This window comes from Oncorhynchus mykiss, chromosome 5 (assembly GCF_013265735.2).
Source record: "Oncorhynchus mykiss isolate Arlee chromosome 5, USDA_OmykA_1.1, whole genome shotgun sequence".
Lineage (NCBI taxonomy): Eukaryota > Metazoa > Chordata > Actinopteri > Salmoniformes > Salmonidae > Oncorhynchus > Oncorhynchus mykiss.
In genome coordinates this window covers 46,904,201-46,928,645 of record NC_048569.1, presented here as the reverse complement: position 1 = coordinate 46,928,645, position 24,445 = coordinate 46,904,201, and the positions used below count along the sequence as shown (strand labels likewise).

General features: G+C 42.2%; 1 protein-coding gene across 2 annotated transcripts; it reads right to left on the bottom strand.

Annotated features, from left to right (window-relative positions):
• Positions 1 to 1,700: 1,700 nt before the first annotated feature.
• LOC110523965 (UV excision repair protein RAD23 homolog B) lies at positions 1,701 to 17,544 on the bottom strand. 2 transcript variants are annotated; one of them, XM_021603146.2, is made up of 10 exons: positions 17,339 to 17,544; positions 16,204 to 16,285; positions 15,789 to 15,868; positions 11,537 to 11,727; positions 10,552 to 10,607; positions 10,271 to 10,398; positions 7,654 to 7,792; positions 7,154 to 7,281; positions 6,134 to 6,322; positions 1,701 to 2,570 (listed from the first exon to the last, which is right to left on the bottom strand). In XM_021603146.2, the coding sequence occupies exons 1-10, from the start codon at positions 17,402 to 17,404 to the stop codon at positions 2,457 to 2,459; spliced, it is 1,173 nt and encodes a 390-aa protein (XP_021458821.2). In that variant the 5' UTR covers positions 17,405 to 17,544; the 3' UTR covers positions 1,701 to 2,456. The 2 variants fall into 2 exon arrangements, with proteins under 2 accessions (XP_021458821.2, XP_036833592.1); XM_036977697.1 differs by lacking the exon at positions 17,339 to 17,544 and adding an exon at positions 17,165 to 17,279.
• Positions 17,545 to 24,445: the final 6,901 nt, after the last annotated feature.

Genomic DNA, 24,445 nt, shown 5'->3' with positions numbered 1-24,445 from the left:
TAACGCTCAGTTGCATTTTACGAGTTTAATTGATCATGTTGCTGTCCTGTCAAAATTGGCATTGCATAAATCAAATGTCCCTTCAAGTCCCATTCTTCATCTGTTTCATATCCTAGTTTTAAATTGAACTAAATCAAAATTCATAGGGGTGAATTTTGAGAATATCATTGACATGTCATAAGCTAGGGTTTCCATCCAAATGGCGACAGATTTTCATGCGAATATTCTAAATCTGCATAAAAACAGTATGCACATTTTCCCAGAGATGTTTCCATCAATTGGACTGGGTGGGTTTCCATCATTGTCAACTGATGGTTTTGTCACAAAATGATTTGCTTTAAAAAAAAAAAAAGTGCTCTAGCCAACAGTTAGCAGATGAGGGTAGGCTAACTACATTAGCTTTTTATGGGTAAGAGCAAGATTATTTGTATTTGTGAAACAGCAACTGTAGACCGTCCCCTCACCCATACCCGGGCACGAACCAGGGACGCTCTTCACATAACAACAGTCACCCACGAAGCAGCGTTACCCATCGCTCCACAAAATGCGCGGCCCTTGCAAAGCAAGGGGAATCACTACTTCAAGGTCTCCGAGCAGGTGACGTCACCAATTGAAACGCTATTAGTGCGCAACACCGCTAACTAGCTAGCCATTTCACATCGGTTATACAACCAAGCATTGATTCATCATGTCCCCAGAATAAGACACTCAATATTTATTGGAAAGAAGCATCAAGCTCATCAACGTGCACTTTCACCACCCTGCGAAGATCATAACTATTTCATCTGTAGCCTAATAAACTGGATGCTTTCCCAAGTGGTAGTACCAACAAATTTGACCGATAAAATTATCCCGCTTTGTCTAGCATATTTTGTCAACAATTTTACTTTACTTGCATAAAAAGATTGGATGGAAACCTGGTTGACACGAATGTTCAACTGACATTTAGGGTCTGTTTCTCAATGAGTGGAGACAGGGAGAATTACTCATTTAAGGGAAATAAATAAAACATCTCAAACAAGTGAGACAAAGGACTAGATAATGGTCATAAAGTTAGTTAAGAAATGTCAATTAGAAACTTATACACAGATGCACAATGATGACAAACTCCACACTTTCTCATAATGTACAAAGTGTAATTGAGTCAGACAAAAATGTCAGTAATTTCAGAAAGTGATTTGAATTGAAGATACAAATTGAAAACTTTAATAGGTTCTTATTTAGAAGGAATATAACATTTTACAATAGTGAAGTTGGAATTTTAGCTTCCTTCTTGAATTGACTGGCTTTAATTCAAATCAACCTCAACCCTGATGTTGAACACACACCTCAGTGGTTTGGAAGAAACTTTCAAGACGTATGTTGCAGTCTATGCTGCCCCCTGCTGGTCTCAGTCGTCTGCTTGAGAAGGTGTAGTGGTGGGTGGGGTGTACTGTACAAATTGTGTACAAGTCATTGGTGTATGAGTGCATCGCAATAATCTAAAATGGCATCCTTTTGTAGGCATTTTCAGATGACTGCATACCAATTGGAGAAGGAATAAATAAATACTTATATTGTGTGGAAGACTAGTAGAGACTCCGACACAAATGGATCTTCAAATAAGAGCAACAATATTATTTTCCTAGTGTTATTCATAGAGTCAACGGTCAAAAGAGCTGCTTACACCCGCCCTCTTTAAAAGACTAAACAAAATAGCATTACTCTGTTGAAACGTTTTATTTCTTTGTAAAAATGACAGTAAATCAAGTGGATAGTAACTGTAAACACAAGGCTACTATGAGCTACGGAAGTCATATACATACCTTTAGAGGTCTGAAAGAACTAGGATAATTTGCTATTTTCAGGCTGCATGAAACATCAGTACTTCCCATATTTGTACAGTTGCCTTTTTTAAATCTGCTGTAGCTCATGCAATTCACTTTAAGTTTGTTGGAAGTTTAACAAAAAATATGAAAATAGCAAAATAACAATGTTGCTTGTTTAAAAATGTAATTTAAAACTGCAGTTTTTATTATGTACTGGGATCCCTATACTGGTCAATTGAGACAAAGAAAAACACTATCAAACAAGAACAATGATGTATATGAATATGCAATAACAAATGGCCCAATCACATACTTGTATAACTACTCCTCTTATAACTACATTCTGCGATCAACCTTTAAAACCAGTATTAATTTCCTTATGAGAAACAATCATGTTGGTCTTTAGCCAAATAAAAAAATAAACAAACGGGTAGCACACAGGTGATATCTGATGAACCAAGTAGCTTTAACTCAAGGAAGGTGATCAGAGTAACAGCTTTTATTTCACAAAAAAATATGTATCATGTATTTTGTAGTAAAATTTGGGAAAATGCGAAGGCCATGTTTTATTTATGCTCATCCAATATTGATCAATCAAAAAGTAGAGAAAAAAAAATAAGGACCGAAATGACTATCATGGCTCCCTTTTTAGTCATCGTCAAAATTCTGCTGTAAGAGGAAGTTAGCGGCCAAGTTCTCATTCTTCTCACAGGCAAAGTAGGCCTGTATAACAAGTCCTTCAGGGAATCCTAGGGCTTTTAGCTGTAAGACAAAACAGACAGAGTCAATATTGAAATGACATTAACAACATTCCTGAATAGCGATGACAGGATTGATATTACATTCCTATTCCCAGAAATAGGCATTTATTCATGCATCTTCAGTTGAAAACAATGCAGTCAAATCAACACGTCGCTAAGCCCTTTACACTAGTGAGAATAGGGCTAAATTGAAATGTTTTTTAAAGAAATATGAAATACATATGCACAAGCATAGTAGCAACTGAAAGGAAACAGTTGAGATTATAGGAACATTTGACCCAAGCTGAGGACAACAGTTCACCTGACAAGACTGAATCCAAACGTTACACTGATGATTGTGTTCAATTTGCATTTAGTGTAATTTTCACTGCATTGGTTGATCAAATCTGAAAATACTCTGGACACATTCAGTAACATAAGAATATTCTTGGAAAAGGTGGGGTAGATGCAGACAAAAAAAATACAATGGTTTGAGTGAGAGGACTAACTGGTGTCTCCAAGTGGCCACACACCTCTCCAAAGTGTGCACAGTTCCTACGTAATTTCAATGCACTTTTATGACTCAAAATAGAGTAGCTATTGTTTTTGCTCTCCTAGCTGTGCCGTTGAGGAACTAGAGCAAGCACCCTTGTAGTTTTGTTTGGAACACACCCCACATGCCCGCCATCCAACAATTCCTGTTGTTTACACAATCCATGGCACATTATGAATTTCAATTAGGGCTGAATGGAGGGAACCCGGATACCGAGATTTACCGCACAAACCCACTCCCCTTTCCCGGGGTAAATAACTGAGAAACCGGTAAATTATAATTAAGAAATAAGGCCCAAGTGGGTGTGGTATATTTATTTAACTAGGCAAGACCGTTAAGAACAAATTCTTATTTTCAATGACTGCCTAGGAACAGTGGGTTGACTGCCTTGTTCAGGGGCAGAATGACAGATTTTTACCTTGTCAGCTCAGGGATTCGATCTCACAACCTTTCGGTTACTAGTCCAACCACAAAGCTACCTGCCACCCCAACGGTTAAGGGGTGTTCTTAAGCACGTCGCAACGCGGCATGCCAGGACACAGCCCGTGGCTATGGTATATTGGCTATATACCACGAGATGCCTTACTGCTTTTATAAACTGGTTACCAACGTATTTAGAGCAGTAAACTACGGGTTTTGTCATACCCCGGGTATACAGTCTGATATACCAAGACGGTCAGCCAATCAGCATTCAGGGCTCAAACCATCCAGTTTATAAAATGATTTATATGAACAGCATGGCGTGAAATGGAACTGTTAAATTATATGCAATGTTCACAGCCGTCATCTCTACGGCCTCTGCATGATGAATCATCAACGTTCAGGGTGGTGACAGATCGCCCACCTCATTATGGAGCGCAGTTCACGATGCACGTAGACTTTTTTCTGACAAGTGGACCTACATTTGCGTAGTCTATGCTACAGTAATAAAGACTGAATGCGTGTCTAATACACCCATCTCCATCTTGCTTTCAGGGGTCACCATATTTAATTGTAAAGATTTTTTTATTGCAGCTGCAGAGTGAAAAACAGCCCATCACGCTAACATCGTATTAAATCTGTGCACGAGCGAGCAGTCTATCAATTCCTTTCAAATTGCATCCATAACACATAATCCTGTTCTAGATTGTTATACATTGCATTCAGAAAGTATTCCGACCCCTCTACTTTTTCCACATTTTGTTACAGCTTTATACTAAAATAGATTCTTCAGTCATCCATCTACTAATAATACCCCAAAACCACAATGCAATTTTTTTTTAAATGTTTGTAAACGTATGAATAAAAAAATGAAATCATTTAGATAAGTATTCAGACTCTTTACTAGGTACTTTGCTGAAGCACCTTTAGTAGCAATTACAGCCCTGAGACGACTTGGTATGAAGCTGCAAGCTTCGCACACCTTTATTTGGGGAGTTTCTCCCATTCTTCCCTGCAGAGCCTTTCAAGCGCTGTCAGTTTGGATGGGGAGCGTCGCCGTACAGCTATTTTCAGGTCTCTCCAGAAATGTTCGATCGGGTTCAAGTCCAGGCTATGGCTGGGCCACTCAATGACATTCAGAGACTTTTACCGAAGCCACTCCTGCGTTGTATTGGCTGTGCGCTTAGAGTTTGTTGTCCTGTTGGAAGGTGAAGCCTGAGCCTGTTGGAGGTCCTGAGCGCTCTGGAGCAGGTTTTCATCAAGGATCTCTGTACTTTGCTTCGTTCATTCGATCCTGACTAGTCTCCCAGTCCCTGCCGCTGAACAACATCCCCACAGCAGGATGCTGCCACCAACATGCTTCACCGCAGGGATGGTGCCAGGTTTCCTCCCGACGTAATGCTTGGCATTCAAGCTAAAGAATTCAATCTTGGTTTCATCAGACCAGATTAAATCTTGTTTCTCATGGTGTGAGAGACAAATTCCAAGCGGGCTGTCATGTTCCATTTACCTAGTAACAAATTAACAGTCCTTTCTGAATGTCCTATCCAGAACCGATTACAGTTGAGGAAGAGTCCTCCCTTCTTTAACTGACCACATGTCTTCCGATCTGACCACTCTACCATTAAGGCCTGATTGGTGGAGTGCTGCAGAGATGGTTGTCTTTCTGGAAGGTTCTCCCATCTCCACAGAAGAACTCTGGAGCTCTGTCAGTGACCATCGAGTTGTTTGTCACCTGCCTGACCAAAGCCCTTCTCCCCCGATTGCTCAGTTTGGCCAGCTATAGGAAGAGTCTTGGTGGTTCCAAACTTCTTCCATTTAAGAATGATGGAGGCCACTGTGTTCTTGGGGACCTTCAATCCAGCAAACATTTGTTGGTACACTTCCCCAGATCCGTGCCTCGACACAATCCTGTCTGAGCTTCACGGACAATTCCTTTGACCTCATGGCTTGGTTTTTGCTCTGACATGCACGGTCAACCGTGGGGCCTTATAGACAGGTGTGTGTGTGCCTTTCCAAATCATGTCCAATCAATTGAATTTACCACAGGTCTATCAAGTTGGAGAAACTTCTCAAGGATGATCAATGGAAAGATGATGCATCTGAGCTCAATATTGAGTCTCATAGCAAAGGGTCTGAATACTTATGCAAATAAGGTATCAGTTTTTTCCGTTTGAATAAATATAAAACATTTTCTAAAAACCTGTTTTCCCTTTGTCATTATGGGGTAGTGTGTAGATTGAGGGAAAACATTATATTTAATCAATTTTAGAATAAGGCTGTATAACATAACAAAATGTGGAAAAACAGAAGGGGTCTGAAAACTTTCCAAATGCACTGTATACAGTGTATGTGACGTAGTACACCATTTTTGGTGACCACTTTTGGCTCGTGAGCGCTACTTTCAGAACTATTGGCTAAAAACAATACAAAAGTACCAGAGAAACGCTATGTTTACTCAATGTATTTAACGTTCTTTTTAAATTAGATATATTTTTTAAATAATTAAAATAAATCAGCATTTCTGTAAATTATTTAGCTAACTAGCAAATTTTCAACTGTAGCCACTTATCAACAGTCATCTTGGCTTGTAAGATTCCCTCCTTTCTTACCCTCTCAATGGCCTCCTTCTCCTGGGGTGTGACCTGAATATAGTTCATGCCACTTCCAGCCTCCCCACCGACCCCCACTCCAACACCTCCTCCACCACCACCACCACCTACTCCTCCTCCTCCCTGACCCCCCTCCTGGGCTGGCTCGTTCAGCATCTGGATGAACTGCTCTTGGTGGCTGCTGATTTGCTGAAAGGGAAACAGACAAACAGGATTGTGTTCATTAGGGCACACAACAGAAAAACAACGGAAAACAGGCCTTTCTTAGACCGATTCCAAGTAGTCCCTTCTCGCTTTACTCAGTTCTCCTCCGTTTGGTACATAATGAACACACCCATGGAGAGAGAGTGATCAGGGGTTTGTTCAGGAAGGAGCAACAGACTCAACGTTCAGATAGAAATGCATTGTACAGATCAGGAAATGAGCCAACTGTTAGTCACAGTTCTACACATGACATTTCTACCAGCAACATTGAGTGCAGCCCCTCTACAAATGAATCTGATGGTTTAGATTTGGTCAACGCACCAGTCCAGGCCAGTGGTTCCAAGAACCTTTGATACCTACAACATTATGAACATTTCACATCATTGAATAAATCCCAGGTAATTACAGCTGACCAGAGGTTGGTTTGAGGCTGAACACATTCTGCTTCCCAAATGGCACCTTATTACCTTTATAGTGCATTACTTTTGACCAGAGTTCACATAGGGCTCTAGTCAACAGTAATGCACTATAAAGAGAATGGGGTACCATTTGGGACACACAACAGTATCACAGAGGGGGTCTGCTGCTATGCCTTCAGGCTCTGATCTCATTCCTTCAATATGCATGAGAGGCCTGGGGAGCTAAATGACACAGACAAATGTATTTGGCAGAAGGACTGGAATTCTATCAATTTCACTGCTCATTGTAGCCTACAAAATTGTGGAATAATTGTCTATCATCAAGAGGCCAGAGATTCGGGAGTATATCGGAGACAGACTGTAAATCGAGGCGTTTGCGTGAGTGTGTTGTCCATACTTGCAGAAGCTGGGGGTTCTCCCTCCCTATCTGCTGTAGTAAGGCAGGGAGCAGAGAGGGGTTTTGCTGGATGATCTGTCTCATCTGGAGAAACTGGGGCTGGTTAACCAGGAACCCCAGAGGGTTGGCTGGAAACACAGGAGAGGGAGAGAGGGGATTGGAGGTCACACCATAGAAGGACAATGGCACTGTTCTATTTTCAATCCACACAGTTCTATGTTCCATTTCCATGTTCTATTTCTACAGGTCCATTTTGTATGTTCTTTGTTCCCAAAGTTCTACATTCCTCTTCCACACAGCAGCACACTAGTGTTCTAAACTCCAGTATGCCAAACCGTTTATGGCATAGAACAATTGATACAGTGCAGCACATAGGGCATCTCTTTATTATTCAAAGGAAAATAATAGAAAGCCGTCAAATGCTATTTGTGTGTGCACTGCATACAGAAGTGTTGTTACACATGTGCATGCGTATAGTGGAGAAGCAGGCACACACACACCTCCTGTTGCAGCGCTGGCTAGGGAGCCTGTGCTGGCTGGGGTGGTCATACTGCCAGTGTTCAGAGCTGGAGTTCCTCCACCCACAGGGGGCACCACTGGGTCAGCACTCACATGGCCCTCCTCCCCAGCTGGGATCCCCTGAAGAACAACCACAGGAGATACATTAGAGCTGCCAGACAGGGTTGAGGAATCTAGCTCCATCATCTCAGCTCGAAGAAACACATGGATGAAAACCATCAAAGAGCACAAAAAAAAAACGGGATATTTTGAGTCAATGACCATGTTAACATGCACACCAATATACCGTTACTATTCGGGATACTCAAGTACTATGCTTTTTGTGATGACAAACATCAGATCCCGTTTACAATAACCCAAAAAATCTTGTATCCCGGTTGTGAGGGGGCGGCAGGGTAGCCTAGTGGTTAGAGCGTTGGACTAGTAACCGAAAGGTTGCAAGTTCAAATCCCCGAGCTGCCCCTGAACAGGCAGTTAAACCCACTGTTCCTATGCCGTCATTGAAAATAAGAATTTGTTCTTAACTGACTTGCCTAGTAAAATAAAAGGTTAAAAAAAAATTAAACATTTAAATTGAGAAACCCGGAAAAGACACGCTGATCTGTGGCATCTTATCCCATTTACTGTTTTTTTTGCAGTCTGTGCAGCCTCAGTTTTGTATATCATTGGTGTTGTTATCTGATTCTCAAACAAATCATTTAAAAAAAGTAGGCTACCCGCACAGTTCGATACACCATAACTCCATAATGTATTTTGCTGATACTCCGAACAGGATCGTATAGCCTACTGGCTACTTTCACCCCAAATTTAGACAACTTCCTGCTTATAATGTCTGACACTTTGTAGGCCGTATTATTATTATTATTATTTCTGTCAACTAGCCAATCGTTAGACACATGCAGCTTCAATTCTGTCATAAATTGTTGCCCCAGAAGACTAAATAAAGTAGTGCTCACCAGAATAATGTCTTACATTGACAGAATGAATGCATTAGTAATCTAGTTAAACACTGCTGAATGTCTTTTAGGGACCAAGGAACAAATGCAATAACTCCAAAACAGTGGAGAGATTGGTCCTGTGCAAAATGTCCAAAAGTTATCCGTTTGACTGATTTTAAGGAAATTAAAAGCTGACAAAAAACAATGAAACACGTTTCTGATAAGACTTCAATTAGTCTGGGTGCATATTTTATGTGGTTCTTACCGTCTGCTTGCATAAGTGTCAAAGACAACATTACAGTAGCATTCACATTTTTGGGGAGACAAAAAAAAAAGAAAAACCTGAAATATCACATTTACATATATATTCAGACCCTTTACTCAGTACTTTGTTGCAGCACCTTTGGCAGCGATTACAGCCTTGAGTCTTCTTGGGTATAACGCTACAAGCTTGGTACACCTGTATTTGGGGAGTTTCTCCCATTCTTCTCAGCAGATCCTTTCAAGCTCTGTCAGGTTGGATGGGGAGCGTCGCTGCACAGCTGTTTTCAGGTCTCTCCAGTTGGAAGGTGAACCGATGCCGCCAGGTCCTGAGCACTGTGGATTAGGTTCTCTCTGTACTTTTCTCCGGCAATCTTTCCTTCGATCCTGACTGGTCTCCCAGTCCCTTCCCTCTGAAAAACACCCCCACAGCATAATGCTGCCACCACCATGCTTCACCGTAGGGATGGTGCCAGGTTTCCTCCAGACGTGAGGCATGGCATTCAGGCCAAAGAATGGTCAGAGAGTCTTTTATGGGCCTGCCGCCAGCTCTAAGAAGAGTCTTGGTGGTCCCAAACTTCTTTCATTTAAGAATGATGGAGGCCACGGTGTTCTTTGGGACCGTCAATGCTACAGACATTTTTTGGTACACTTCCCCAGATCTGACACAATCCTGTCTTGGAGCTCTACGGACAATTCCTTCGACCTCACAGTTTTTGCTCTGACATGCACTGTCAACTGTGGGACCTTATACAGATAGGGGTGTGCCTTTCCAAATCATGTTCAATCAATTGAATTTACCACAGGTGGACCCAATCAAGCTGTAGAAACACCTCAAGGATAATCAACGGAGACAGGATTCCCCTGAGCTCAATTTCGAGTTTCATAGCAAAGGGTATAAATACCTTTGCAAATCTTTTTTTTATATTTTTAAACATTTATTAAAAATAAACACATCTAAAAACCTGTTTTGGCTTTGTCATTATGGGGTATTGTGTTTAGATTAAGATTTTTTTTATTATTTATTTTATATAGGCTGTGATTTAAAATGCGGAAAAAGTGAAGGGGTCTGAATACTTTCTGAATGCACTGTATATTACGCTACATAAGGTAGCCCTACAGTCAGTGTCCATATTTCAGTTACTAGTCCATTTAACCCATATTAACTTAATTTGGAATAGTCTGTTTATTAATGGATACTCGTGAGTGGGATATCAAAAGGTGCATGTAAACAGCTTATCCCGAACACTACCTTAAGCGGAATATGAGCTCCTATCCGGAATACTGTGCGCATGAAAACGTGGTCACTGTCATATTATATCACTTTTAGACTAAACCATTCAGAATAAAAAAGGGGTGTCAGACTGGAGAAGTGGATAGAGTGATGGGAGGTACTTACTGTAAGCAGGTACTCCACAGCTCTGTCTGGGTTGTTGAAGCTGGCTCGGAGTGATGCCACCACCTGCTCCCTCTCATAGCCCATCAGCATCATCTCGGTCACCATGTTCTCATATGATTGGCCTGTCACTGAGGAGCAGGAAGAACAACCAACCAATCAGATGCCATTTTGATCAGGGAGACTCTTGAAAACTTCAGATGACATTCACTAGGATAAACAGCCTAATGAAAACAGATTGAGAGATAAAAAAAAGTGAAAGGAATAGCAGGAGGACCATTTACCTAGAGCAGAAGTTGCCTCCTCGAACATGTTCACATTGGCCAAGAGATCAGACGAACTGAAAGAGAAGGCGTATAAAGCTGATAAGAGTACTGTTCCATTGTACCATGATCTGTTCTCATAAAATACAACCATTAGGAGATATTAATTATACTATAACCGACACTAGCGGAATCTAAAACGTCCCCATTTCCAATAAGAATGCAATCTCAGTTAACGTTTTGCATGTGGCTACCGTCGAACATGACTCTGGAAACAGCAGCTTCCTATTAATGACCCAGGCCAAACGTAACAGTGGCTACATCCCAAATGGTACCCCCCTACTTCCTATGTGTAGTTCAATAATTTAGAGGGGAGGGGGGGGGGGGGGGGTAGTGCACTATAGGCAATCGGGCTCTGGTCAAACAGTGAACTATATAGGGAACAAGACCAGGGCCTGTGAACAAAACATTAGGGACACCTTCCCAATATTCACTTGCATCCCCTGAGGATCTCATCTTGGTACCTAATGGCAGCGAGGCTGCCTCAATTTGTCTGGGCAAGGTGTCGAAAGCGATCCACAGGGACGCTGTTGACTCAAATGCTTCCCACAATTGTGTTGGCTGGATGTCCTTTTGTTGGTGGACCATTCTTGACACACAGAAAATTGAGCATGAAAAACCAAGCTGCGTTGCAGTTCTTGACACATTCAAACGCCAGGTACTTACTACCCGTTCAAAGGCACTTCAATCTTTTGTCTTGCCTATTCACCATCAATGGCACACATGCACACTCCATGTCTCAATTGAGTCAATGCTTAAAAATAATTATTTAACATGTCTCCTCCCCTTGATCTACAATGATTCAAGTGGATTTAACCAGTGACATCAATATGGGATCATAGCTTTCACCGGGACAGTCTCATGGAAAGATTTAATTAGTTTTGTACACTGTGTATACGGAATAGGTTTGCAATTTGAGAGCCATTGACTGCCGACCCAGCCCTACCTGGTTGGAGTTGATGCTGGGGCTGAGGTGTTGGAGGGCCTCTCCTCAGCTGGTTTGTCCTCTGGTTTGCCCCCCTCGGGTGGGTTATCTGAGCCTGACAAGGCAGCAGCGGGTACTGTGGGGACTGTAGTGCTGGAGGTGGTGGTCGTGGTAGCGCTGGAAGGCTGGGCAGCTGCTGGGGCTGCTTTAGGCTACATAGAGAAAAAGGGGAATGTCCAGTGCTCAAGGTTGGGCTCAACAGCATATTTTACTTAAAAACATAGGCCTATAGGTGATAGAGTACAAATTATTTTAGCAACATGGCTTGTCAGGTAAGAAGCCTGTGATCTGATTTAGGCTACAGACATGGACACATTGAATACCGATTGGCAGTAACAATTACCATTTTAGGCCACTATCACTTTGTGAGGTAGCAAAAAAATAGCAAGCCATCTTAAAAAGGAAATTCCACCACTAACGAATGAAAATTATCTCCAGCACAATTCCAGTCTCTACATGTGAAAACGGCACTTTTCAACAATATAGTTAGAAAGTTCTACCCAATGACATCAAAAGGTAAAACAGATTTGCGCGGTGGGGAGCACTTCGAAATACCCTCCGGCTAGAAACGTGTTTTAGGTTTTGAAAATTCACAGTTTAAAACTTTAATCCTACCCTGTGATATCAGAGAAAAAAAAAATGTTTAGGACCTTTTGTTAATATATCTTTAACCACAGATCATAGAAAGGCTACGTTTTCACATTTGTAGACACTAGTTTGGTGCGGACCTGAATACGAGGCTGAAAAGTGGCAGAATTGCCCCTTAACTCCCAGGCTGCTCATTTTGATAAGTAACATTTTTCCATCTGAAGATTTAAAAAGAACAGGTTGCACAATATATTTCCACAAACCTAACATCGTGGATTGATGATCATCAAAAACATTTTTAAAAAAGTTATTTATGCAAATGTTGATTTGGAAAAAAAAGTTGCGAAAATACATGTATCAAAAAGTAATATACCAACAATACACTGTGGCTTTGACATTCAGAGAGGAACGGTCTGCTGGTGTCGGCAACGCACTGTTTACCGGCATGCATGTTTGGTCAAGAGGGGAAGAAAGTCTTACTGGGTCAGGGGAACCCCTCGTGCTTCAGTCATATGAGGGCCTCACTTTGTCCCGAACGATTACACTGGCTACCAACAGTGGAAGAGTGTATTCGCTATGAAGCTGAAACCGGTTCTGTGCCCACTGTCAATGTAGGCTCCAAGTCTACTGACAACATCGGTGTTACAGCGACATGGCGGGTGGCTTCAGTGATGGATGTGAAAATTGGCTAAGAAGGTACTAAAGGGCCCTAGGAGTTGTCATGTTATGTTTTTGGTTTGATGATAAAAACAAAGTCAGCTATCTAAGTGCACCGGGCCATGCAAAACGAACTGGCCCACTCACACAGATACAATAACTAAAATCAACAGAATACTCCATGTTTTGCAGAAATGAATGAATGGTCAAATATCATAATTGGATGTCATTGTTAATTTTCAAGGTCCTTATTTTTGCTGAACTGCCTGAGCTTTACTGGCCAATATAACTTACAGGATATCAAATGGTAGCCAATGTTCCCTACATTTTTCCCTCAACAAGCAGATTTCAGGTCTGCTGAGCACAAACTGGAACACTGAAAATTGTAACTTCCGGCGCACGTTTACTGTGAACACAGAGGCAGTACTCACTTTAAGTTAGTAGCTTACTTGACCACTTAAAACTGTGGCTCTTTGAGCATAATGTAGGCCTACCAGAGTGGTATACGATCAACAAAAAAATAAATAGAAACTGCATCACATAACATTCCAACATGGAATTAGCCGATATTGTTCAGCCTACAGTAGCAGCCAGAGTGGTGTTCAATGTAGGCCTACATTCCATTACTTTTATTAAAAACATGCAGGGATTGACATTGACCCGTTTATCCACTTGTCCTTCAGACCAGGTGACTGAAAACTTAGCTTATTCAAGCCCGTCTCAAAATACACTGCCCCTTTAGGACAAAGAAAAGCTCACACGTTTGGTGCTCTTTGTCAAAGCAATCACTCCCACATTGTTGACTACAAATGATCTAGAACTTGGATAATATCTCACTAATTAGCGAAGGATATGAACAAATGTCAAATGTGCACATCGCTTAAATTTAACTCTGATCTCAAAACAAAAGCATCTACTCATGACCGCTCATACTGTAAAAAAGCAATCCAGTTCAAAGTGAATGGCACAGATCCACATATGGCAATGGTGTACTTGCATATACAGTACCAGTCAAAAGTTGACACCTACTCATTAGTTCTTTATTTTTAACTATTTTCTACATTGTAGAACAGTGAAGACAAACCTAAACATAACTCTTAATTCAGTAACCATTAAAAAAATATATAAATATATTTATAAATAAATATATTTTATATTTGAGATTCTTCAAAGTAGCCACCCGTTGCCTTGATGACAGCTTTGCACACTTTTGGCATTCACTCAACCAGGTTTCACATGGAATGCTTTTCCAAAAGTCTTGAAGGAGTTCCCACAAATACTGAGCACTTGTTGCTTTTGGTTACTTAGTTGCTTTTCCTTCACTCTGTGGTCCAACTCATCCCAAGCCATCTCAATTGGATAGAAGTCAGGTGATTGTGGAGACCAGGTCATCTGATGCAGCACTTCATATCTTGGTCAAATAGCCCTTACACAGCCTGAAGGTGTGTTGGGTCATTGTCCTGTTGAAAAACAAATGATAGTGGGACTAAGCGCAAACCAGATGGGATGGCGCATCGTTGCAGAATGTGCCTTGAATTCAAAATAAATCAGACAGGGTCACCAGCAAAGCACCAATACACCTTCTCCTCCATGCTTCACGGTGGGAACCACACGGAGATCATCCGTTCACCTACTCTGCATCTCACAAAGACACGGCGGTTGGAACCCAAAATCTCAAATTTGGACTCATCAGACCAAATGACAAATTTCCATCGGCCTAACGTCCATTGCTCGTGTTTCTTGGCCCAACCAAGTCTCTTCTTATTGGTGTCCTCCTGTAGTGGTTTCTTTGCAGCAATTTGACCATGAAGGCCTGATTCACACAGTCTCCTCTGAACAGTTGATGTTGAGATGTGTCTGTTACTTGAACTCTGTGAAGCATTTATTTGGATGGAATCTGAGGTGCAGTTAACTAATGAACTTATCCTCTGCAGCAGAGGTAACTCTGGGTCTTCCTTTCCTGTGGCGGTCCTCATGAGAGCCAGTTATCAGTGCTTGATGGTTTTTGCAACTGCACTTGAAGAAACTTTCAAAGTTCTTGACCTTTTTGTTATTGACTGACCATGTATTTAAAGAATGATACTATCATTTCTCTTTGCTTATTTGAGCTTTTCTTGCCATAATATAGACTTGGTCTTTTACCAAATAGGGCTATCTTCTGTATACCGCCCCTACCTTGTTGCAACTCATATGTTCTCATGTTCTGAGCAAGGAACTCAAACGTTAGCTTTTCTACATGGCATATATTGCACTTTTACTTCTCCAACACTTTGTTTTTGTATTATTTAAACCAAATTGAACATGTTTCATGATTTATTTGAGGCTAAATAGTTTTTTTTTTTTTAAATGTATTATATTAAGTTAAAAAGTGTTCATTCCGTATTGTTGTAATTGTCATTATTACAAATTTAAAAAATGTAAAAACATAAAACATTTTAAAAAAAATATATATATATATTTTTAATCGGCATTGTTTTTTTTGGTCCTCCAATAATTCCTATCGGTGTTGAAAAATCATAATCAGTCGACCTCTATTATAGACATTCAAACTGTGCAGAAGGCACATATTGTAGCTCTGCAGTGAGAAACTCCATTACATGAACTGTTGCTGCACCTGAGAGCATAGGGAGCGGAGATGTAACAGATTGCAATCCACTCTGCACAGTGGGATTTAATCTGCATTCTGCCTGTCTTCTTAGTGATATTGAGGTGCATGTGACAGGTCTGGGAAAATATTGCTTCAAGGTGAACACACACACAAGCTACACACACGTCCAGTGACATGGAAAGTTAATTAAGTCCATCTGCCACTATCAGTGGTTGTCACTGTGTGTGTGTGTGTGTGTGTGTGTGTAGCATGTTTATGATGGATTTGAAAATAGTGAAGCGTATGTTATGTATTCAGGTCTCCACCCCAATGAAAGGCATGTAATTTCATGGACAAATCGCAACGTTTCTAATCCCTTACCTTTGCCACCATGACGACCACAAAGTTCTTCTCATCAATCTTATACTCCTTGAGGGCTGTGTCATCATTTAGGATTTTCCCTTCAAGCAACAAACATGAAGATATTCATTTATCAACCGACAATTCCACAATAACCCTGACATTCTTTGTCATTGAAATTGCCAGAAACCCATCCCCATCACCTATAAGGTTAATTCATAGTGGTGAAGAAACATTAGCATGCCACATACACAGATTGAACACTATTGCTGCAATCCCGTAACATAATTACATGAAAACATTGAGATGCCACAGGACAAGCCAACACAGACATGTAATTATATTGTGACAGCGCAACGACCTATGCATTTCTATCTGTCCTCATCAAAGTGTCAGACAAAAGAGAGAGCAGGGGAATACAAGACTGAAACTGTACCTGCATATATCAACTTTTGTCCAGCAACCGGAAAACCATCTTTTCCCTTCTCATTCTCAATTTTTTCCTTTAAGGTTTTTACCTGTAAAGAGAGAGAAGACGACAGACAAATCATAAAGAGAACGAAGTCCATTGCGAGAAGCATATGATATGTCTCAGTTTACTGGTTAAATGGCTGATGATTAGGCTAAAAGAGATAGCTATGAAACCAATTAAACAATTCAAAGTCTGGTGCCCGAGTTCTCTGAGAGAGGTCTTATAGTACTAATACTTGGCAACTAACTACACACTGCCTAAAATAAAAACAGTTTATGATTGACAACTTATCAGAATTCTGGGTCACGCCAATAGGCCACTGTCAATGACTCAATGCAGAGACCTCTCCTCAGCCCAACGTTAGATAACGACGTCCCCTAACGTTAGCTAATATTTGCCTCGCTAATAACAACCAAATGCCGACAGTATCTATCTAGCTATAGGGGTGTCAAACGAAGTTAGATCGCTACAGTAACGTTATATGGATCAATTATTTGGATTATCAACATTTAGCTAGGTTAGCTAATAAACTATCCAACTGCTTCATAAGACACGTGAGGCAGCAGCTGTTTAGCTAGCTAGCTAACGTTAGAATACATAGCTAGCTAGCTAACGTTAGGGAGCTAGCTAACTACGCTAAACTCGAAAGTTGTCGTTTTGAATAAATATATATCGTTAGAGCACATTGTGGCTATCCATGGCAAAAGTTATTGAATTAGCCATTGCTAGTTAGCTAACAAATAGTTGGGGTTGAGAAACTTGAGACAATTAGATAGCTAACTACCAACACTTACCAGCTAATGCTAGCATTAGTCAGCTACCGCGTACACTACCACTACCAGTTTTTGCCAACATAAAATCACAATGGGTGTATTTGCAGTAACGAACAACCTACTTTGTTAAGTAACGTTACTAAGAAACTTACCAACGTTATCTAGTTACTTGACTGAGGACTTAAACATGTTGAAGTTGCTTTGCTAACGTTAGCCAGCCATGTCAAACTAGCTAAGAATGCAAGTTAGCTTAGCTTGTTAGCCAACGCAACGGTAAGTTAGACGAAGTCCTCCACCCCTTCAACAAATGCATGGTTTCAACTCACCGTCTCCTCTGCGTCTATGTCGATTTTAAATGTCTGCTGTTGGAGAGTTTTTAATGTTATCTGCATTTTGGCGGCGAGCAATTTAGCTTAGGTTTCTTAACTTGTTTCACCCCGTACTCTTTCCGAAGGTGTAGTTAGATTTGATGCTATTTTCGCTAGCTCGTCATAGGCTGCTGCTCTGGTATTATGCCGCCACCTACTGTGTGGGGTGAAAACTGGGGAACTTTAACGCAGAAAAAGCACGGGGAAATACGGAAAGGGTGAGGAAAAAAATCGAACATACACAAAATAAATCTATGTACTCCTTTATTCAGATTAAAATGCATACGCAGATCCCTACAGGCTCTGGGGTCTAAGAGGGAAGATCATCTTCAGACCGTATTCCCTGCAAAATGTTGGCCTACCAGGGAACTGTGGGTTAACTGCCTTGTTCAGGGGCTGCCTTGACCGCTCTGGGATTCAATCCAGGAACCTTTCGGTTACTGGCCCAACGCTCTAACCCAGGGGTGTCAAAGTCAAATGGACGGAGGGCCAAATAAAAAAATCAGCTACAAGACGAGGGCCGGACTGTTCGAATGTTCATTGAAAAATTTTTAAATGACGCATATAGTCTAGTGAACCTAATTGAACCTACTGAAAACCTAACAAATATATTACAATATGATCAGATAAATAAAGCAATATTTTCTTATGGCTCTGTCAGTAATCTTTAATTTTCAACAGACACAAAAGACAAATTTCCTTTATATAAATATCCCCATAACATGAACATTAAATGAAAGAAACCGGTATTCAAGGCACCATCAGTAGACTATATTTTCTATTTTAGCAAAAGTGGGCTAAATTTACTTCAAAGAAAAAACAATAATAGCAATTTTCTATCATCCACTCAACTGAAATATTTTTAAAATATAATTGGATTGAAATACAAAAAAATAAAGTGCAAAAATCTATTAATCAAAAACAACACTTTGTTTAAGGAGAAGTAACATGCAGTGAAAACAAATATTAAATTTTAACTTTTAAACTTGAACTGAGTAAAAACTCTAAATATGTGATTGCACAGTAATGTTCACTTGTTTGAGGTTGAGGGTGATACTTGGTGGTGTCCCATCTTTTCCACAAGTTCATCAATGTTCGGGGTAAGGCTCTGAGCTGAAGAAATCCTCAGAATTGAGTGGAGGTGTTCAGCAGTAAGTCGACTTCTGTGTGATGTTTTGTTCAGGTTCATCAAAGAAAACAGTTGTTCACACAGGTATGTGCTGCCAAACATAGACAACGTTTGAGCAGCCTGGATGCGCAGCTGGGGCATTGTGCCGGGGAGGAAACGGGCGAACTCCGCAGCACCCACTGCCGCATATTTTGCCCTCAGTGCATCATTGCATTGGAGGTCAATCAACTCCATTTGGAGGTTTGGTGGTGAGCTTTCCACGTCAACAGCAAATGGGTTACCGAGCAGTTCCAACCTGCTTTTTTGTGCTTCAAAGTCAGCAAATCGGCGTCGAAAGTCAGCGGCAAGCATACCTATTTTATCAGCCAACTGTGTGCTCGGGAACGCACTGGTAGAGAGCTTCTCTTTCATGGTCTGGCAGCTGGGAAAGTGGCTCAAATTTTCTTTCCGCATCTGCGTCTCCCACAGAGTCAGTTTGGTTTTAAATGCCTTCACTGTACTGTACATATCAGAGATGACACGATCCCGACCCTGCAGCTGCAAGTTTATTGCATTCAGATGACTCGTAATGTCACACAGAAAAGCCATTTCACACAGAAACATTTCGTCTCGGAGTTGTGTTGTGTCTTTCCCTTTGCTGTCCAAGAACAGACAAATCTCCTCACGAAGCTCGAAACATCTTTGAAGCACCTTTCCCTGGCTTAGCCATCGCACCTCTGTGTGATAAGGCAAATCACCATGCTCCGTTTCTAACTCCGTCAGAAATGCCTTGAACTGGCGGTGATTCAAACCTTTGGCTCTGATAAAGTTAACTGTGCGCGTGATGATGCTCATTACATGCTCCATTTTCAAGGCTTTACCGCACAACGCTTCCTGGTGTATGATACAATGATAAGCTGTCAGCTCACCTGTCGCGTTTTCCTCTTGCATCTTTTCCCGTATCTTCGCCACCAGTCCGCTCCTGTGTCCACACATCGCAGGTGCTCCGTCGGTTGTCAAACCCACGAGTTTTTCCCAAGGCAGCTCCATCTCATTTACACATCTTGACACCTCTTCATACAAATCATGCCCCGTAGTTGTGCCATGCATAGGACGTAAAGCCAAAAACTCCTCTGTCACGCTTAGGTTGGAGTCCACTCCGCGGATGAAAATTGACAACTGGGCAATGTCAGAAATGTCGGTGCTCTCATCCACAGCCAAGGAATATGCAATAAAATCTTTTCCCTTTTTCACAAGCTGCTCTTTTAGATTGATGGACAACTGGTCTACTCTCTCGGCAATGGTGTTTCTGCTCAGACTCACATTTAAAAAGAGTTGCCTTTTTTCTGGGCAAACTTCGTCACAAACTTTAATCATGCAGTTTTTGATGAAATCCCCCTCCGTAAATGGCCGGGCTGATTTAGCGATCTCTTCTGCCAAAATAAAACTGGCCTTGACAGCAGCCTGGCCTTGTGATTTGGCTTTTTTGAACAGAGCCTGTCGAGATTTGAGGCCTCGTTTTAATTCCTCTGCCTTTTGTAGCCTTTGTTCCATGTCCATATTCTTGTTTTTGTCCGCGTGTTTCGTTTCATAATGTCGTCTCAGATTATACTCTTTCAGTACCGCCACACTTTCTCCACACAGAAGACACACAGGTTTTCCAGCTACCTTCGTGAACATATACTCCGACTCCCACCTTGTTTGAAACCCCCGGTTCTCAGTATCCACCTTCCGTTTTGCCATTTTTGATGGGTATCTGAAAGTTAATTTTACTGTGATGCTGACGACTGCTGTGCCAATAAATATTGAAATGAAGCAGCCTACTGCTCGGTGCGTCACCTTTGCATTGTGGGAAATGTAGTATTGGTGCGTGTAAAAGATCTGCGGGCTGCCGGCTTGCTGCGGGCCGGTTCTAATAATAAATCAAGATCATCCCAGGGGCCGTAAAAAACCTTCTTGCGGGCCGGATGTGGCCCGCGGGCCTTGACTCTGACATATGTGCTCTAACCACTAGGCTACCTGCCACCCCAAATTGCACTGCCTCCACATATGAGACCTGCTGGACAGCCCTTATTATTGCTATTTCGACCTCCTTCACCCTTACAGGGCCATCCTAAACTCGGGAACATGGTTCCCACCACAATTGCATCATCGTGTATCCACTAACTCTTCAACAACATATTTATTCCGTCTGCACACACCTGCCACATCGCCAAACTTTTTGTAATTACGACGTTGCAACGGAACGAAAAAGCTTTCACTGCGTATCTCATATACCCCAGCTTTTCATGTTTCGGGAGAAACTCTTCATCAAATAGCAATAACACGGGTAGGTTTTTCTTCTTGATTCCATCCACCATAAAGTTCAAGGGATGTGCCTCCACTACTCCCGGACCTGGTACATGGTGATTATGACATTGAGCCTCAATTTCCACCGAGACGCCAGAGATGACACCTTTTGCCGATGCCCTGCTCAGAAAGTCAAAGCTTTCCACTTCATACTCCCATAATTTCCCCAGCCGCAATGCACTTTCCTTTTGTTCTTATGAAAAAATAAATCAACACCATAACATTCCTGGTAATGCTGGCCGACTCAACCTCAGTGCGTCCTCCACCTAACCCCAGTGCGTCCTCCACCATCTGTGCAACAGCAATTGGGTCTCCCAAAAATGCATCCTTATCGATTAGTCGAACTCTAACAAGGAATGAGGCAAAGATGTCCTTTCAATGTCTAGTTTTGATTTACATTTGGTTCAGTTGCCATATAAAGTTAATTCAACGTGAACCCCCCCCCCCCCAAAAAAAGAAAAAAGTACGATGTGACTGGATTCAGGTTAGAAATTGGGTGAAAATAAGACTAAATTCCCTTACTTTGATGACTTTTTGCAAATCCAATCAGTTTCCATGTTGATTCAACGTCATCACATTGAACGTTTTTGTTCAAATGACGTGGAGACAACGTTGATGCAACCAGTTCTTTCCCAGTGGGATTAGACCGAGCCTCAACTTTATTTGCAACTTTATCCCTTTTTCTCAATTTTCCAGTCTTCAACTCACTTCCACCAACTTTACTGAACGCTCCATAAGACTCAAACAACAAATCCACATCAGAGGCTGTCCACCACCATTACGCTTTTGCCTTTTCAGCGCTAACCATAAACAAACCTTTACACAAAAAAACGATTAGGCATACGCCAACTCGTGATGCGAGTGTGACGTGCACGAGACATGAGAAATGTAGTTATCATCCATCCATCCATTCATTCATTCATTGGTAGCAGTACATCACAGAAGCAGATCATCATCATCGGCGCAGCACTATATTATATACGTTTTTAAGAGTTGTAACTTTTAGGCTGCGCTACCCTCCTTCCTGTATCCAGATCTACCATCCTTACGCACCTCCCAAATAGGCCTATTTGAATTCTCTTCGATTATAATCACAGGCGTGTATACCCCCTCCCCCCCCCCCCCCCCCCCCCCCCCCCCCATTTTTAAATCAGCATATTGAATGCGAGACACAGGCTGGCAAAACCCTGGATCATTGTTACTCTTACTTCCACCACGCATACAAAGCCCTCCCCCACACTCCTGTCGGAAAATCTGACCAAGACAACTTCTTTGCTTGCTTTGAGGACAATACAGTGCCACCGACATGGCCCGCTACCAAAACCTGCGGGCTCTCCTTCACTGTAGCCAACTTGAGTAAAACATTTAAAAGTTTTAACCCTCGCAAGGATGCCGGCCCAGACGGCATCCTTAGCCTCATCCTCAGAGCATGCGCAGACCAGCTGGCTGGTGTGTTTACAGACATATTCAATAAATTCTTATCCCAGTCTGCTGTTCCCACATGCTTCAAGAGGGCCACCATTGTTCCTGTTTCCAAGAAAGCCAAGGTAACTGAGCTAAATGACTATCGCCCCATAGCACTCACTTCCGTCGTCATGAAGTGCTTTGAGAGACTAGTCAAGGACCATATCACCTCCACCCTACCTGACACCCTAGACCCACTCCAATTTGCTTACCACCCCAATAGGTCCACAGACGACGCAATCGCATCACACCACACTGCCCTAACCCATCTGGACAAGAGGAATACCTATGTAAGAATGTTGTTCATCGACTACAGCTCAGCATTTAACACCATAGTACCCTCCAAACTCGTCTTCAAGCTCGAGACCCTGGGTCTCGACCCCGCCCTGTGCAACTGGGTCCTATACTTCCTGACGGGCTCCCCCCAGGTGGCGAGGGTAGGAAACAACATCTCCACCCCACTGATCCTCAACACTGGGGCCCCACAAAGGTGCGTTCTCAGCCCTCTCTTGTACTCCCCGTTCACCCATGACTGCGTGGCCATGCACGCCTCCAACTCAAACATCAAGTTTGCAGAAGACACTACAGTGGTAGGCTTGATAAACAACAGCGAAAAGACGGCCTACAGGGGAGGAGGTGAGGGCTCTCGGAGTGAGGTGTCAGAAAAATAACCTCACACTCAATGTCAACAAAACAAAGGAGATCATCGTGGACTTCAGGAAATAGCAGAGGGAGCATCCCCCTATCCACATCGACGGGACAGTAGTGGAGAAGGTGTAAAATTGTCATTTCCTCGGCGTACACATCACGGACAAACTGAAATGGTCCACCCACACAGACAGTATGGTGAAGAAGGCACCTCAGCGCCTCTTCAACCTCAGGAGGCTGAAGAAATGTGGCTTTTACAGATGCACAATATAGATGCACAATATAGAGCATCCTGTCGGGCTGTATCACCGCCTGGTACAGCAACTGCTTTGCCCACAACTGTAAGGCTCTCCACAGGGTAGTGAAGTCTGCACAACGCATCACCGGGGGCAAACTACCTGCCCTCCAGGACACCTACACCACCCGATGTCACAGGAAGGCCAAAAAGATCATCAAGGACAACAACCAACCGAGCCACTGCTTGTTCACCCCGCTATCATCCAGAAGGCCAGGTCATTACAGGTGCATCAAAGCTGGGGCAGAGTACTGAAAAACAGCTTCTATCTCAAGGCTATCAGACTGTTAAACAGCCATCACTAACATTGAGTGGCTGCTGCCAACATACTGACTCAAATCTCTAGCCACTTTAATAATTAAAAATTGGATGTAATAAATGTATCACTAGCCCCTTTATATAATGTTAATATACCCTGTTCTACTCACCTCATATGTATATTCTGTACTTTATACCATCTACTGCATCTTGCCTATGCCGTTCGGCCATCACTCATCCATATATTTTTATGTGCATATTCTTATTAATTCCTTTACACTTGTGTGTATAAGGTAGTTGTTGTGAAATTGTTAGATTACTTGTTAGATATTAATGCATGGTCGGAACTCGAAGCACAAGCATTTCGCTACACTCGCATTAACATTGGCTAACCATGTGTATGTGACAAATAACATTTGATTTGATTTGATTCTACCAGCTAACAATTCTAGGGAGAGAAAATGTTTTTGTAATGTTAACCGTAGTGTTCACCAGATGTTTGAGTGTCCAAATAAAAAAATTATAAGAGATGTAGTATATAATATTACAGTTAAGCAGTCTCACAAAGTAAGGCATAGGGCTGTTGTAGTATCTGTCAGCCCAAGTAGGGTTGGTGTCCCTGCAGGCCAACTCCCATCGGACGTCCTCGCGCAAACTACAACGGTAGTGATCGATCAGGGCCCTGTCGCTCCACATCGTGCAGGCGGCCAGGGTCCAAAAGTCCAATGCGAACTCCTGTGCGCTCCTCGTCCCCTGCCTCAGGTGGACGAGACGCTCTACCCTCAGGTGGGTGGTCGAATACTGCTCAGAAGCGGCGGGTGAACTCCTCGTATTAGTCCAGCACCGCTCCTCCTTCCCCCCATACGGCGTTGGCCCACTCCAGAGTTTTCCCTGAGAGACGGGAGACGAGGGCGGACACGCTCTCACGGCCCGAAGGAGCCGG